An 18,453-nucleotide genomic window follows, 5' to 3' on the forward strand; every position below is an offset into this window, starting at 1 on the left:
TTTTCATTGGTCCTTCAAACAACCGAATTAAGCTCGCTAACTAAATTCTTATAAATTAATATAATAATCATAATAATAATAATGAAAGTGAGAGGGGGGTCCACATTTATACCAACTTGTCCGTGTTACCTTTTAGGTGCAGATGCACTCCACAGGGGCAGTATTTTGGTGACAACTAGCACATTTTCTGACTTTCATTTAAAATGAGCCATTTTTTCACTGACAACTTATTTGGCTACCTTGCACATACAATACAATGTTAAAATGCGACAGTAGGAAACGTTAAAAACTGTCTGGGCTAAGTATTGGCTTTGGCTGAGCAATTTAAGGACATTCCAAGACTGTGTTGTTATGGGTGATTAAGTGTAGATAAAATGGTTAAATGGCAATTGTGTCTACAGTATTTAGTTTGCAAAAAGTCAAGTAATCTGAATCTGGAATCTGAAATAGCACAGAATCAAAATACAGTACAGATTCAAAACAGAAACTATACACTAATAAAATACCAGATGAGGATTAGCACAAATAGAAAATAACTGTAGTTTTAACTGTACATGTGTATAACTTGTGCAGAGCATGTGTCAAAATAAACAAATGCTGCTGCACCTGATCTCTACCATGTTGCTTTTATTTTTTTATTTCACTTTCTATGAATCATTTTTGCCTTCACTATTTTTATACGGTCTGGCTCCACTCAACAAAGAGTTTGAACAACTTTAAAGTTACCTGGCTTCTTTACAGTAAAATATTTTAATATTTGCTTAATTTAGAATCTTGCTATTTGACTCATACATTATAGGGAATTATATGTCATGTTTTTCTTTCTTTTTATATCAGAAAAATGCTGTTTAAATTGTAATCACATTAAAGTCATATTTTGCTGTTTAAAAAAATTATAAATTTATTTTTATTGCCAGAGGTTTTAAATAAAAGCATTATCTTCCCCAAAATTTTGTGAAAAACGAGTTAAAATGAAGATGGACCAATAATAAAACTGTGTCTGTAACATACAGGGAGAGAACATATCTGATTTAGCACTCAAGATTCACCATAGTGGCATAAACTAGAATGTCCATGATTTACCAGTAAAGAGGCAGATTGGTTTCATTTTCTTGTTGCTTCAGTCACACTATGGCAGAAGATAAAGCTTAATGGTGTTTTTAAGAAATTCAAAGAAACCCAATAGCTTATGCATTTAAATCAGTTAGGAGGAGAGTAACTGTATGAACTCAAGTTTGTGCTGAGGAGCAGCCACTGGTTCCCCAAGTGGGAAGTGGGTGGGCAACACCAACTGGTGCAAGTGTGGTAACTGTGCCAAAATGCTGACTGCAAGCGAGTCAATCTGCTTTTAGAAGGTTATGTGGACCACTTGTAAAGAAAACGTCCTTGCATAATTCTGGCCCGCACATACTAAATGCTCGGCTGTGAGAAGGATGTCTTGGAAGTGTCTAATGTTCTCCCTATGTGAAGTCCATGAAGAGGCCCTGGAGCTGCCATCAACAGCAGGTAACCTTTGGAACCTTTTGTAACAACTGCTATTTAGTATGTAAAAGGGCAAAGCAGAATGGCTAAAATGTCAGTGTTAATTAAACTTTTGTCTTGTCACTAAGTTAAGTTGACATTAATATCCGCAGTCTCTGTCTGGCTGATAAAAGCAGTTTATAAGTTTGAAAGCTAGTAAGCCTGCTAGTGAATTACCAAGCACGTGCTGTCACCCGTTTGCTAGCTGTAGCTGGCAGATAAGATAGTGGGGTCACATACCAAGGCTAAAAACAATATAATGTAAGTAAGATGACGAGTTTGAACCACACATTATTGAAGTATAAGACTAGAAAACTTTAGTTTAGAATGTCGTAATATTACAGAGTTTGCTTTACAAAAAACGTATGTAAATTAACTACCTTGTTTATGGTGTGTATATTTAATGTTACTGGAGAACAAACAATAAACACCATGACTGTTTAGATTAACTGCATACAGACAGTTTACATACTGTGCATCCAGAAAGTATTCACAGCGCTTCACTTTTTCCACATTTTGTTATGTTACAGCCTTATTCCAAAATGGATTAAATTAATTTTTTCCCTCAAAATTCTACACACAATACCCCATGATGAAAGTGAAAAAGTGAAAAAAGTTAGTTTGAAATTTTTGCAAATGTATTAAAAATAAAACACAAAAATATAACATGTACATAAGTACTACTTTGTTAAGTTTAGTTAAGTTTACTTTTGGTTTCATCAGTCCAGAGAATCTTGTTTCTCATGGGTTGAGAGTCCTCTAGGGGTCTTTTGGCAAAGTCCAAGCAGGCTGTCATGTGCCTTTTACTAAGGAGTGGCTTCCGTCTGGCCACTCTACCATAAAGGCATGATTTGTGGAGTGCTGCCTGGATGGTTGATCTTCTGATCGGTTGTCCCATCTTCACAAGGATACACTGGAGCTCTGTCAGAGTGACCCTTGGGTTCTTGCTCACCTCCCTGACTAAGACCCTTCTACCCCGAGGCCACTGCTTTAATGCTTCAGAAATTTAAGGCTTCAGATTTGGATCTGTGCCTCGATACAATCCTGTCTCGGAGGTCTACAGACAATTCCTTGGACTTCATGGCTTAGTTTGTGCTCTGACATGCACTGTCTACTAAGGGACCTTATATAAACAGGTGTGTGCCTTTCCAAATCATGTCCGATCAACTAAATGTACCACAGGTGGACTCCTATTAAGTTGTAGAAACATCTAAATGATGATCAGTGAAAATAGATGCCCCTGAGCTATATCTTTGTGTTTTATTTTTAATAAATTTGCAACAATTTTAAACAAACTTTAAAAAAAAAATAATTTGATGCCTGCAACACAAAAAATATGGGTTACCACATATTTTCTATCACTTACACTTTTTAATTATTTGGAAAATAAGAGTGCTAATTGTTGCAGTTTTGTAAAATAAAACCTTTGCCCCTTCTTGCTTGATGTAAGACTATAACTATTCAACATTCTGTGGTCTATGTTGTCTGATTCATCTGTTTATTCTTTTCTATACATTTTCAGTAGAAGACAGATCTATACTAAAGTCAGGCCAGTCCAGCACATGCACTCTGTGTCTATGAAACCACATTGTTGTGGCATGTGCAGAATGGTGTTGTCTTGCTGAAATAATCATGAATCCAGAAAAAGCCTTTTCTGACAGGGCTGCATTTGTCTCACTCAAAACCCAATGTATTTCTCACTGTCAATGCTACATTAACACATATCCAAGTATCCAAAGATATATTACAACAGATGCTGGTTTTGCACATTTTGACGATTACAATCTGGATAATTCTTTCCATCTTTAGCAAGGAGAACTCTACATTTGTTTTTTATTTGTTTTTTTTGTTTTTTTAAACATAATCAATCTCATATCAAAAGTCAAGTCAAGTCAACTTTATTTATATAGCGCTTTTTACAATAGACATTGTCTCAAAGCAACCTTACAAAATTCAAAAGTAATTAACCTCAGGTGGGTGGCACGGTGGCTAAGTGGGAAGCACTGTCGCCTCACAGCAAGAAGGTCCTGGGTTCAATCCCCAGGTGGGGCGGTCCGGGTCCTTTCTGTGAGGAGTTTGCATGTTCTCCACGTGGGTTTCCTCCGGGTGCTCCGGTTTCCTCCCGCAGTCCAAAGATGTGCAAGTGAGGAGAATTGGAGACACTAAATTGTCCAAGACTGTGTTTGATATAACCTTGTGAACTGATGAATCTTGTGTAATGAGTAACTACCGTTCCTGTCATGAGTGTAACTAAAAGTGTAAAACATGACGTTAAAATCCTAATAAACAAACAAACATTAACCTCAGGTTAAAAAGGTTTATCAGACATGTTGATAAACTGGCTGTGTGTATATACATTAACACTTAATACCCAATACTATTTCTTGGCCTGCATTAGTCATGTTATAAACCGTGATCTTGTAATTTTGTTTTTGATATCTTTAGTAAAAGCAGGGTATAGTAATAGAGCAAGTCAGACTGCAGAATGCAACTCTCAGTTATGGTATGTGTCAGTATATGGATAAAAGATGTAACATTAGTTACAGTCTCCTAAATGCAGTTAATTCAGTTAAACAGCTATGTTAAGCATAAAGTCTGAAAGTCATAAAGTATGCAAGTATAGGCAGTAATCAACTACAGAAACGTCACTCCAGTACAGTAGGTGGCGGTATGCAACTTTACAGTTGAATCTTAACCTGCTAATATACCGAAAAGAAGAGGAGGAAAAAGAGAAGGAGGAGCCATTTAACTTTTGATCACGCCCACTTGCACTCTACACAAATCCTCTATTTAAAATGGCTGCTGTGATGAAGACGGAAGAGAAATGTTTATATGCTGTTTTATTGGCTGTTTTATTTATTTTACAACCTGTAACATCTGTCAGTAAGTTGTAGTCTTTTGTTATTTTGTGTGGTTTTCGGATTATTACTCAGTTATAGTGGTTTTATTATGATCTTTTTTGGATATTTATCTATCTACATAGAGTGCTATAGCTAGTGTAGCAAAGGTTAGTTACTTTACTTGAAATGACTGCGGTGAAGTTATTTAATATTGCACATTTGTTGAGCAAATCTATTGACCATAGCGGAATCATCAATCACGGTATATATTTTTTATATGTTTAATAACAGCACTTTCACTGTCCATGCCTGTATCACTCTGCTTACTCCTGGTGATGTTAAGTAATGTTAAAAGTCTTCTCAGCTTTGACAGAAATGTGAATTATGAATATTGAATGGATTTAACGGTAGAAGTCACTTGTCATTCAGTGTGTAGTTTAGTCAGACTGAAGAACAATGTGCCATTAGTAGTAGTAGTAGGGTAAATTCCAAAGCAGTCGTTTTTCAATTTAATTTTAGGCAGCCTGATGTGGACAGTGCATATAAACACTATAAATACACATTTCTGTTTCACACTATTGCTCATTTAGCAGCAGCTACAGCCTTTATTCTTTCAGTTGCATAATAAGTACTTAAAATTTACAAACAATAATACCCAATTTTAGGCTATGAAGTCATGCAGTAAGACACGCAGTCAGGCCAGTTGGAGCTACTGAAAGGTGTCTCTGTGTCTGTTTGTACTGTAATGGAATGGCGACCTGTTCGAGGTGATTTCTGCCTTTTGCTCAATGATCAGACCCACCACGTCCCTGATCCGCTTAGTAATAAAACAAACAAACAATGAATGAATGAATGAATGATGGACAACAGGCCAGGACAAGCATATACATAAATACAGGGACAGAGAGACATTTAGATCTCGTGTATCCACCCATGGCATGCTGTCTGTCATAAAAACAAATTTTTACATTTTACTATCTTTAGCTACAATGATTGTAAAACGTACTTCATTCTTTTCCTACATCACCTCAAAAGTTCTTAGTGGCCAGTGAGTGCTGAGGTGTAAGGTACATTAATGTTTGTTCCAGTGCTTCATTAGAAGCAGGTTTAACAGGAAGCATACATTAGCCTTTAGATATGTCTGACATTCTGATTGATTGTGCAAACTCCCTAAACAAAGACTTGTGTAAGGAGAAAATTGTCTCAGAGTTACTGTGGGAGTATGTCAGTGTGCTATGCAGCGTTTTAATGCTAAACCTGTATCCTGTTATAGATGAAACGACTGTCTCCACTCTTACATCTGCCAGCTTCTCAACCCATCTGTCATCCCCTCAAAAGAACTCTTCTGAAACCAAATCTAATGACACAAAGTTCACAGGGGCTCAATTTAATGACACCACTGCAGCAACCACCTTAACGCCAGTGTCACCTAAATCAGATAGTACTGCTGATGCAACTCCAGAACACGGCAGTCATACTGAGGAAAAGCTGGATACAAAGAAGCAAAGTGTGCCAATTCCTGATGCCACTCTTGAAGCCAAATCATCTTCAGTCGTCACAGACTCTGCTAAAGAGGAGCCACATCCTGATTATTATGAGTCTGCAACCTCTTTTGAAATAAACGAAAATGATGTAAACACAAACTATGAGGATGATGATGATATTGAAGATGACCTACTGGGTATAGTAGAAAATGTCCAGCCCAAGGAAAGCAAGATTTCCAGCCAAGACCTGCCGGATGATGAATTTATGAGAGATGTTACAAAAGACCTGCCTGAGAGGTCTGGAAAGTTTGAAGTCCACATGAAAGACACCACCATCTTTGCCACCCAGAATGAAGATTCTCATTTCTTCTTTCACTTGGTCATCATTGCTTTCCTGGTGGCCATAGTCTACATCACATACCACAATAAAAGAAAGGTATGTCATCCTTACACCAATAGAAATGAAATACTCTTATTTTAAAAAGATATGTAGCACATAAGAATATAGAGCTGTACCTTGTATAACAGCAGTAGTAATAATGACATTGTTTTTTAACACCTATACCTGCTTGCAGTCGAGGTAGGTATGTTGCTGCTCATGCCTCCTCCGACCCGCGCGCAGCCCTTAGCAGAACCCTTTTTCACCTATGCACACTGCACAGGCGCCTCTCTACCTGCCAACTATTTACATTTTCAGCATTTAGCAGATGCTTTTATCCAAAGCGACTTACACAATGAGTGGAACACGATGAGCAATTGAGGGTTAAGGGCCTTGCTCAGGGACCCAACAGTGACAACTTGGTGGTGGTGGGGCTTGAACCGGCAACCTTCTGTTTACTAGTCCAGTACCTTAACCACTGAGCTATCACTGGCCCAACCAGGGTCCTTACACAGCGTTTTAAAGACTCCACCCACATAATCCGGTCATCCCGCCCTAGAAGAACCGTGTCTGCTGCAGGCACTGCTAATTATGCCTGCTAGATGGCACCCAGCCGACCAGTGGCAACGGCGAGTTTCAAACCAAGGAGTTTAGAATCTTGGCGCTGGTGTGCTAGCGAAATATCCCGCTGTGCCACCTGGGCGTCATTGTGGGCCCTTTTAGAACAAGAGAAACAAACTTAACTTTATGCCTGTAACACACTCAAAATAGTTGGGACGGGGCAAAATAAGAGTGAAAAGTTAATAGACAATACAAGTTTTAATGTTCTGAAACATTCCAAATGAGCAGGTGAATTGGTAACAGATGAGGGAATCATGATTGGATATTAAAGGAGAACTAATTTCATTTTTACTTAAACACATTCAATTAACTTTAACCTAAATGCATTTGCTACATCTTTGTTTAAATTACTTATAAAACTTTCTGGGTTGGTTTCACAGACAGGGATTAAGCCTAGTCCTAGACTACACAGCATTTTGAATGGAGATTCTCCATTTAAAGCAAAATGTAGTCCTGGACTAGCCTTAATCCCTGTCTAGGAAACCAACCCTCTATGTTTATTCTTATATTAAACAAACAGCTAAATAATCTAGTAAAATATTAGCAGAAATTTCACTCAAAAGTTTTTGTTAGCAGTGCGATTTAATTAGCAAACAAGGTACCAGATTACAGATTGATTTGTTCATACTGGCATATTAAATTTAAAAAAGAATGATTTTAGAGGCATTGTTTAAATCAGGGGTCACCAACACGGTGCCCGTGGGCACCTGGTCGCCCGCAGGGACCATGTGAGTCGCCCGCGGGGCATGTTCTAAAATAGCACTAGTGACTATAGAGCTCCGTCTAAATATTATATTTGTGTTGCTGCTCTTTTTGAATCAATAACACTTGCATTGATGTAGATTTGAAAATGACAAAATACTGAATATAACATTCAAAAACAATAATGTTTGATGTTTATATGAGCTCTGATCTGGTCTGAGTTTTATGTCGTGCGAGCTACGCATGCGCAGCTACGATGCGGAGCGAGATGCGGTTTTTACCCCGAAATAATAATAATGAAAAACACACACAAGAAAAGCGAAAGAGAACTTCAATATGGAGAGTACGTGTACAGTACGTGTCACTAAAACTTCCATGTACATCAGCTTTTTTAAATCGTACATAACTGATAATAAACATGATTTTTTTTTTTTTTTTCAAAATATCTTTGTTGTCATTTTTCTTTTTTTGGAACAGACACAACAGTACAACTGTACATTATCCCAATGCACATATACACATACACCACCACCCTTCCAATATAAATCATACATAAATACAATTAAAAGACAAAACAAGAATAAAAAATAATAATAGATAAAAATAAATGAATACATAATAATAAATTAAATAAATAATATACATAATAAATAATACACACATACAATGCTAAACCTTTCACAATGTTCACAGCTTACAGATTTTTATTCAGTGAGATTAGCATTTTTATCTGTCATTATAATCATGTACGGTTCCCAGAGATTGGTAAATTCCCTTTGTTTGCCCCATACAATGTACAGTGTATCACAAAAGTGAGTACACCCCTCACATTTCTGCAAATATTTCATTATATCTTTTAATGGGACAACACTATAGACATGAAATTTGGATATAACTTAGAGTAGTCAGTGTACAGCTTGTATAGCAGTGTAGATTTACTGTCTTCTGAAAATAACTCAACACACAGCCATTAATGTCTAAATAGCTGGCAACATAAGTGAGTACACTCCACAGTGAACATGTCCAAATTGTGCCCAAATGTGTCGTTGTCCCTCCCTGGTGTCATGTGTCAAGGTCCCAGGTGTAAATGGGGAGCAGGGCTGTTACATTTGGTGTTTTGGGTACAATTCTCTCATACTGGCCACTGGATATTCAACATGGCACCTCATGGCAAAGAACTCTCTGAGGATGTGAGAAATAGAATTGTTGCTCTCCACAAAGATGGCCTGGGCTATAAGAAGATTGCTAACACCCTGAAACTGAGCTACAGCATGGTGGCCAAGGTCATACAGCGGTTTTCCAGGACAGGTTCCACTCGGAACAGGCTTCGCCAGGGTCGACCAAAGAAGTTGAGTCCACGTGTTCGGCGTCATATCCAGAGGTTGGCTTTAAAAAATAGACACATGAGTGCTGCCAGCATTGCTGCAGAGGTTGAAGACGTGGGAGGTCAGCCTGTCAGTGCTTAGACCATACGCCGCACACTGCATCAACTCGGTCTGCATGGTCGTCATCCCAGAAGGAAGCTGACGCACAAGAAAGCCCGCAAACAGTTTGCTGAAGACAAGCAGTCCAAGAACATGGATTACTGGAATGCCCTGTGGTCTGACGAGACCAAGATAAACTTGTTTGGCTCAGATGGTGTCCAGCATGTGTGGCGGCGCCCTGGTGAGAAGTACCAAGACAACTGTATCTTGCCTACAGTCAAGCATGGTGGTGGTAGCATCATGGTCTTGGGCTGCATGAGTGTTGCTGGCACTGGGGAGCTGCAGTTCACTGAGGGAAACATGAATTCCAACATGTACTGTGACATTCTGAAACAGAGCATGATCCCCTCCCTTCGAAAACTGGGCCTCATGGCAGTTTTCCAACAGGATAACGACCCCAAACACAACCTCCAAGATGACAACTGCCTTGCTGAGGAAGCTGAAGGTAAAGGTGATGGACTAAACCCAATTGAGCACCTGTGGCGCATCCTCAAGTGGAAGGTGGAGGAGTTCAAGGTGTCTAACATCCACCAGCTCCGTGATGTCATCATGGAGGAGTGGAAGAGGATCCCAGTAGCAACCTGTGCAGCTCTGGTGAATTCCATGCCCAGGAGGGTTAAGGCAGTGCTGGATAATAATGGTGGTCACACAAAATATTGACACTTTGGGCACAATTTGGACATGTTCACTGTGGGGTGTACTCACTTATGTTGCCAGCCATTTAGACATTAATGGCTGTGTGTTGAGTTATTTTTAGAAGACAGTAAAACTACACTGCTATACAAGCTGTACACTGACTACTCTAAGTTATATCCAAGTTTTAGTTCTATAGTGTTGTCCCATGAAAAGATATAATAAAATATTTGCAGAAATGTGAGGTGTGTACTCACTTTTGTGATACACTGTATGTCAGTCTCTCTAGACCAATAGAGTTTGAGAGTTCCCTTATCCACATTTTCAATGCAGGACCTTCCATGCCCTTCCAGCACAGCGCAATAGCTCTCCTGGCCTGAAGAAGTCCAAAGTCCAGAACTGGATATTGTTTTGGTGTTTGTAAAAAGTTCTTTGGATATATCCCAAGCAAACATAGTTTGGCATTCAAAGGGACTCTGGCACTAAACATCTCTGACAAACAGCCCACGACATCTCTCCAAAAACTCTGAATCCCTATACATTTCCATAAGCAGTGAAAAAGAGTACCCTTTTCATTCATACACTTAGTACAAATATCTGGAATATTAGCAGACATATGGTGGAGTTTAACAGGTGTTATATACATTCTCATTAGCCACTTGTATTGAAGCAATCGAAACCTTGTATTTATTGTTTGCTTTTGTGCTTTAAGACATGCATCTTCCCAATCTGTTTCATCAATGTTCTCTTTAATATCCGTTTCCCATGCATTCAATTTATCCATTACTGATTCTGTGCTATAAGCAACCAATATGTTGTAATATTTAGTTATATGTCCCTTCCCCTCTAGATTCTGAAGTGTAACTTCAAGTTTAGATAAAGGTGGTAAACACACTATCTGTTTATATCTTGAGGACATGTAACTTTTTAGCTGCAGATACTTAAAAAAGTGTTTCTTAGGAATTTTGTATCTTTGGCATAGCTGATTAAAGGATAATAGAGTTCCCTCCTCATAAAGATCCATTATTTTTTGAATGCCTCTCATATTCCATAACTTAAATCCCCCATCTTTTCTGCCTGGTGTAAACTGTTCATTACCCCAAATAGGAGTGAACTGAGATAATTTAGGCCAATCTCCCATATGTTCGTGTGCTGCATGCCAAACTGAAACTGTGTTTTTAAGAAAGGGATTTTTTGTACGTCTTTTCAGCGTCTTGATATTAGATGAGTATAAATATGAACGTAATGGCAGATCTGGAATGGACTGTTGTTCAATATCTACCCAGGCAGGGGGTGTCACCCCACTGAAATAGCACGATGCCGCGGTTAGCTGGGTAGCCATATAATACCATTTAAAGTTGGGAAGTTGGAGGCCTCCCCTCTCATAAGGTAAGTATAATAGTTTAAGACGGAGCCTTGCCTTCCTATTACTCCAAATGAATTGACTTAATGATTTATTGAGTGTATCGTAAAAAGAATTTGGTAACGGCAGTGGAAGTGTTTGAAAATAGAATAAAAATTTGGGTAAAATATTCATTTTTATTAGATTTATTCGTCCGATCATAGATATAGGCAAAGTAGACCAGCGATTTAGTGTGTCAGTAACTCTCTGTAACGGGATCATAATTGTATGGGATTATTTCATTTATTTCCGGAGTGATCTTCACACCCAAATATCTGAAACCTTCTGTAGTTGTTGCGAATGGGGTATTTACTATGGGATTATGCCTTTCTTCTTTGTTGAGGAACATTAATGCTGATTTGGAATTGTTAATTTTATATCCAGAAAATAAAGCCTTGTTGATCGCCATTAATTAATTGAGGAAGATACTTATCCAATCTTCCCGAAAGAGCTTTACATAATATTTTTGTATCACATCCCATTAAACTAATCGGTCCATTCATTTGGGGGCTTATTTGGTTTTAATATTAGGGTTATTAAAGCTAATCTGAGTGAATCTGGAAGCGTTCCTTTATCAAATGATTCTTCATACATATCCAGAAGTGGTTTAACAAGCTGTTTACCAAATGTCTTGTAGAACTCTATTGGCAAACCATCTGGTCCTGGTGCTTTACCGCTACTCATATCACCTATTGCATCAAAGAGTTCCTCTATTGTTAGTGGGCTATCTAGTGTTGTTTTCTCATCATCTGATATCCTCTGAAATTGTAACTGGTTAAGAAATTTATTCTGATCCTCCCCATTCTCTATGTATTCTGACTTGTATAGTAGTTCATAAAAATCTCTAAAATTATTATTGATCTCATGTGGATCTGTAGTTGAGTTGCCAGACGTTAATTTTATACTTGCAATTATTCTCTCTGCCTGCATTTTTTTTAACTCTCCAGGCCAGTAGTTTACCTGATTTTTCCCCTTGGTCATAGTAGGTTTGTTTAGTCCACATTAGACTCTTGGCTACCTTATCAGATGTCAATTTATCATATTTTGCCCTCAAGACAGAAAGATTCTGTAGTTTTCCAGTATCATTGTCCTCATATATTTCATTTTCAAGTTTTTTTAATTTGGCTTTCCAATATTCGCAGCTCTTGATTATTTTGCTTTGTTTTGGAATTTTGGTAACTAATAATTTCTCCTCTTATATAAGCTTTAAATGCTTCCCATCTCACACTAGCTGTAGTTTCATCTCTGTTTAGTTCAAAATATTTATTAATGCAGCTTTCTATGAATTTGACAAAGGCTGGATCCTGTAACAAATACGTTTGCAACCTCCATCTCAAACAATGTTCCAGCCTACCTAATTGAATTCCTATTGATACGGCTGCATGATCGCTGATTACTATACTATTATACCAACATTTTTTAACATTGGGCTGTAGTTCCATTGAGATTAGGAAATAATCTATACGCGAATGGGTTTTATATGTACTGGAGTTACAGGAGTATACTCTGTCATTAGGATTATGTGCCCTCCAAATATCCGTTAATTTTAGATCCTTTATATAATTAGTCAGCGTTTTCCTAGTTTGTATGTGGGTTGTATCAATTTGAGTGGACCTGTCTAATATCGGATTTAAGGTGCAGTTGAAATCTCCCCCTATAATATATAACCCTTCCAAGGCAGACAAAGTGAGAAATAAATTTAAAAAAAAAAGATGGGCTATCTTCATTGGGGCCATAGACATTTATAAAATTAATTTTATGTGTCAAAATATCACCTTGCACAATAACATATCTCCCAAATGGATCTTGTATGGTTTTTGTGGCCTGGAATGGTATTGATCTGTGTATGAGTATAGCGACACCCCTCGCGTGAGTTTTATGTGAGGCATAGAATACCTGGCCTGGCCACCTTTTATTCAAAAAATGTATGTCTGAGCCCATTAAGTGAGTTTCTTGCAAGAAAACTATTCTAGATTTGAGATATTTTATCCTAGACATTACTTGTTTGAGTTTGGCTAGTTTTCTTATTCCTCGCACATTCCAGCTGGTAATTTCAATTTCAAATTTGCTTTGTTTTGATATCTCCATAAATTATTGTCCGATTACAATGTTAAATAATAATAAAGAATAAGTAAATGAATAACAACATAAATACACAAAAGGGTGGAAGTGATGCAAGTACATACACCAACAACTACCCATGAACACCAACACAGAAACACATACAAAACAAACATAAAAACACCTCCTCTCCTCAGAACGTACACAACACCCTTTCAAATTAGGGTTATCCCCTCCCTCCCTCGGGTTGAAAAACTGGGGAACGTTGATCCACAACACTTGGGGAGCAACTAGTCAAACAAACCCGACCCATGTTCTCCTCAACCGTGCACACTGTTTTATAAAATAAACTCCTTTTCAGAACACAATATTATTTTAGCTAACCATGTATCTTAGTAGTTTTACAAAGCTCAACTACTTAGAAAACAGTCACCTTCTGTGTAAATCACTTGGGCTGTGTGATGCTTCTGTAGAACTCCTCAGCTTCAGGTGGTGTTGAAAAGAGATGCATCTTGCCATTGTGCAGGACCCTGAGTTTGTAGGGGTTGTGTTGAAATCCGCGGAAAGCCCTGATGTCAACAAACAGCTTTGTAATAGCATTAAAACTTCGGCGAACTCAAACGGTCTCAAATCGCCCAATCTGGCAACACTGGAATGCGCAGAGCCAGCTGGCGCTTTTACTCGTAGCGCGCCACGAATACTACTAAATAGTACTACTGTACTTCTGTAATTGTGTTGGTGGTTGACGTTTATGTTGAGTGTATTACTGCACTGTTTTGGTGAAGAACTACTCATCTGAGGTGCGCTGCTCCTGCGTGTTTAAATGCTTCCGCAAAAAAATTTCCGGCAAAGCGGTGGTGGGGGGGCCAAGAGGGGTGGCCGAAGATTACTTTATGGTGGCCATGGCAACCACTGGCCACCCCCTGGCTCCGCCCCTGCCAAGAAGAAAGCAAAAATATCTTTTCACTAAAATAGTAACGCACAGTAACTTGGATACGTAACTTTAATCTGATTACTGGATTGGAAATAGTAACGCGTTAGATTACTCGTTACTGAAAAATGTGGTCAGATTAGAGTAACGCGTTACAGACCATCAGTGAGCATATTACTGATAAAGTCAAAAAGTGACTGTTTACCTTCAGCTCCCTCTCGTACACCAATCACACGGAGATTCTTTCTCCTACCTCGGTTCTCCAAATCATCCGTTTTTGATTAAAGGAAAGCGATTCGTTTAACTGCCGAGTTTAGCGTAGAGTTTACATTTTCCAGCATGTCTTCGGCATCACTTACACGGCATTCTACTTCATTAATGCGCGTTGTGTTAGCGGTAACATCTCCCTTCACCTCCGTTACCTTGCTCTCCAGTGCAGCCATCGAGGTTGCCATGTCAGTTAAGCGGCTGGTCATATTGTCCAACTTTGTCCCAAAGTCTGCACGGAGTGATTTCAGCTCGTTTAGAACTTCGGCTATATTAGCCATGCTGTCGTCGCTAACGTTAGCCTTCTTGTTAGCTGATGGGCTCGTCGAAGTTGTTTTTGACGTGTTTTTGCGCGCTCGTGTAAAAATATCACACTGCTTGGTTACAGAAGGGTTTGACATACTCGCACTTAAATGGTTAGTGGCATTTGTCCGGAGTTTTTTGTTAAATCGTTCACGGTTTTGCGGAGCTCCCTCGCTAAACTGCCATTTTTGTCGCGGTCACCATAATAAACATGATTTCTTCTAAAATGTTGCAAAAGTAGTGATGAGTACAAACAGGACAGTATTTCACTGCGGTAAAGTTAGTTTAATATTCAACATTCGTTTAACATTCGCCATTCCGATCTATATAAATGGTTGAAAAAACACCTAACACCTACTTTATTTATCTATATTTATTTTTCTTACACAGATAAAAATAGGCAACATACTACAAAAACTATTTTATGGTAATTTTAAGATGACATGTACTTATTTAAAGATAGGTTAAAATGAAACCCCCACTTCAGCTAACGCATTAGGGACCGTCATCAAACTAACAGAAAAACGTAGGAAACATTTACTTATTACAGAGAAATAATTCCATTCAAGTCTTGTAATGCTTTAATGGATCAATGTCAAACTATTTTATACTTAAGCAATAGAACACGAGAGGGAGTGTGTTATCGCGAATAACATCACGGCTGTGATTTGGTCGCAGGCACGAACCGAAGGCGAGTGCCGTAGATCATCACAGCCGTGATGTTATTCGCGATAACACACGACCTCGAGCATTCTATTGCTTTTATACAACAGTTTTTACAAAATAAAGAAAGAAAATAAATCAAAGAAGCCCTGAATTTCATATTAAATATGCTTTAATATTGACAATACCTTCAGCCAAAAAGTAGTTCCACAACAAATATAAAGTTTAACACTACAAAGCAGACATCCCAAGTTGCAAATACTCATTTCAGGGAGGTAAGAACAAGAAGAAGAAGAAAGCAAGAACCTCCGAAGGGAAAAAAAGAAATAAAAAAACCTCTCGCACACACCAAAGGCTATGGATGAAAACAGAACTACTAGGAGCTGCTAACTGGCTTAACTAACTGTTCGCGTTACAAACACATTAATGTTCCCTAAATAGTGCACTAGATTGTGTATCAGATCATGGATATATGTTCCCTACATAGTGCACTAGATAGTGAATTAGACAATTGGTTATGTTCCCTACACAATGCGCTAGATTGTATATCAGATAACGGATTTAAAACGCGAGTGGGAAAAAAAGGCTGTGTTGCCTGCGTGCACGTTTGTGTGCATGAAGCTTGTCATTAATGGCAACGCGTCAGCAGAGTAATACCATTGTGGTGTGAAAAGACCGTGCTGTTATCACGAATATCAGCACGTTTAGAACGCTTCTTAACCAATCAGATTGTAAGGTCGGAACTACCTGTTGTATAAAAACAAATTAAATACTACAAACCATATTTTTTAAAAATAACGTTTGTATTTATTTTCCATTTATTTTAAAGTAAAAATAAATGTCATGTATTTTTTTATATACAAAATTAATGTCCCTTACCTCCTACAAACCTTGTTTAAAAAAAAAAAAATCCTTTTATATTTATTTTATATTAAAATATAATAAAGATCATTAAATCCAAAATAAGTGTAATGATCATTTGTACAAAAAATGGTTTGATTTTGATCAAAATGCTACATACAAAAACAAACCATACAATTCATACAAAACTGTCAAGAAAGATATTTACAAAAATATCAAAAATGTGATAGCTATGACTTTCAAATATTGAAACAGATTTAGATTAATAGAGATAAATAATGTTACATGTTGAAATATACATTTACATTTTCATTTACATTTTCAGCATTTAGCAGACGCTTTTATCCAAAGCGACTTACACAATGAGCTGAACACAATGAGCAATTGAGGGTTAAGGGCCTTGCTCAGGAACCCAACAGTGGCAACTTAGTGGTGGCGGGGCTTGAACCGGCAACCTTCTGTTTACTAGTCCAGTACCTTAACCACTGAGCTATCACTGTGAGCTATATACAGTATATGCTTCCTAAATTGTTGTTAATAATTTTTCTGAGGAATCATTAACATTAACATGATATGACAGTCTCTTCATATATATGAATATTAATAATAATAATAATATTAAAGGTAAACTGTGCAACTTTATGTTATTCAGGAAGTTTGTATCACCAAGTAGCCCTTCGTATTATTCAGTAGCCTTGAAGTAGCTCTCGGTCTGGAAAAGGTTGGTGACCCCTGGTTTAAATTGTACTTCTCTTGTGTAGTGTTACTTAAAACAATGCAAGTGTCCTTCTCTCTCGTTTCTTGCTTTGGTAGCAGTTTGGTAGCAGGTAAAACAGTGGGAAACTAGGGAAATATGATAATTTTGTCTCTGAATTTTTTCCATGCTGTAACTAGTGCCTTAATCTATTACATCATACAAAAGTGTTATCGGGAGTGTTACATTATGCAGATTTTTTTCTTGTCTTATTTAATTTGAATGGTACTCTGTTTAGTTTTAAAAAAAAATATTTACTGTTCCCTTTGCCTGTAGATTATGCTTCTGGCTCAGACTCGGCGTTGGAAGGATGGCCTCTGCTCACGCAGTGTAGAGTATCGTAGACTTGACCAGAACATTGATGAGGCAATGCCATCGCTGAAAATGACAAATGATTACATCTTTTAAAAAACTGCACATGAAATGAAGATGTTAATGTAAATGTAAAGATGGGCTAAATGCAAATTGTGTTGCACAATTAATGAGGATGATGCTTCGATTTGTGGGTTTACAAAGGAACGGTTTATAAAGTCTCACCATCTACTGGTTGGTTTTCTGTAATTATTATTTTTACCTTTCTGTTTTAAATAGTTTAAGAAAAAGTCAGTTGTTAAATGTATAGTAATAATTAGTATTGGTGTAAAGTTTTACTTAGAAAGGATTATTCTTAGTTTATCATTGCTATCCTTACAGTAATATGTTGATGAAAATTTTATATGTGCTTAACACAAAGATCTGTTTTGACCTGCACTCATTTGTCATTTGATTTTAAAGAATACAGCATGTTTTGTCTTTACATTTTTGAAAGAAATAATCAAATGAACGTCTCTTTAGGTACTTTTTGGGGCTGGTCCCATTAATCATTAGATTTAATCCCAATTTTTTAATCCTAATATAATTGCCTAATCTCCAAATTGTATTGTAGCATTTAAGAAAGTATGTACTGTTTTGTTTATGCAAACAATCAGTTTTTGGGTCAAGGGGAAAGAAAAGCTTATTTTGATCTGCACTACCTGACCACAGATAGCGTGAAATTTGACCACGGGTATTAACATTTTGCATAAACATGATGTGTTATAAGTTACACCTACCATATAGATAACATTTGTGAATATACTTTTTTTTTTTAATACTCATTTAAGTTTAAAAACAGAACAAAATAAATAACAGCATACAAAAATAGTGTTGTTTAATAAGCAACTGCCTTTTTGTTTACCTTTGTTATTGAACAATTTGTTACATTTAATGATTAAACAATTATACACAGAGAAGGAACAAAGTTGTACAATACTTATTTACCCTTGTGGAAAAGTTATTTGCACTTTTGGTATTTTAATTACCCAGTTTACCAGTTTAATAGAATGCAAGTACTTGTCAGTTTCAGGAATTTCAGGAATTCTCTTCTGGTAAGAAGCATCTGGTAAGATGTAAGCATCTAAAACTTTAATTGGAAATGCAAAATAATCCTCATTAATGTCAATAAATATGATTAGTAGTGTAACTGTTGAACATGGATTGTTAGTGCATATTACCCATAAAAGTTGGAA

General features: G+C 37.3%; 1 protein-coding gene across 1 annotated transcript; it reads left to right on the plus strand.

The window, feature by feature from the left end:
• Window positions 1–4,310: 4,310 nt before the first annotated feature.
• On the plus strand, window positions 4,311–18,185 carry c16h5orf15 (chromosome 16 C5orf15 homolog). The gene is made up of 3 exons (XM_063011540.1): window positions 4,311–4,404; window positions 5,635–6,281; window positions 17,183–18,185. Exons 1-3 carry the CDS (start codon window positions 4,317–4,319, stop codon window positions 17,312–17,314), a joined length of 867 nt encoding a protein of 288 aa, XP_062867610.1. The 5' UTR covers window positions 4,311–4,316; the 3' UTR covers window positions 17,315–18,185.
• Window positions 18,186–18,453: the final 268 nt, after the last annotated feature.

This window comes from Trichomycterus rosablanca, chromosome 16 (genome assembly GCF_030014385.1).
Source record: "Trichomycterus rosablanca isolate fTriRos1 chromosome 16, fTriRos1.hap1, whole genome shotgun sequence".
Classification (NCBI taxonomy): Eukaryota; Metazoa; Chordata; class Actinopteri; order Siluriformes; family Trichomycteridae; genus Trichomycterus; species Trichomycterus rosablanca.

Excerpts from the sequence above, each read along its gene's own strand:
- c16h5orf15 (XM_063011540.1), top strand. The coding sequence starts at position 4,317 with ATGGCTGCTGTGATGAAGACGGAAGAGAAATGTTTATATGCTGTTTTA. Across the intron at positions 4,405-5,634 it reads ACAACCTGTAACATCTGTCA|ATGAAACGACTGTCTCCACT; the intron begins GTAAGTTGTAGT and ends ATCCTGTTATAG. Across the intron at positions 6,282-17,182 it reads CATACCACAATAAAAGAAAG|ATTATGCTTCTGGCTCAGAC; the intron begins GTATGTCATCCT and ends CTTTGCCTGTAG.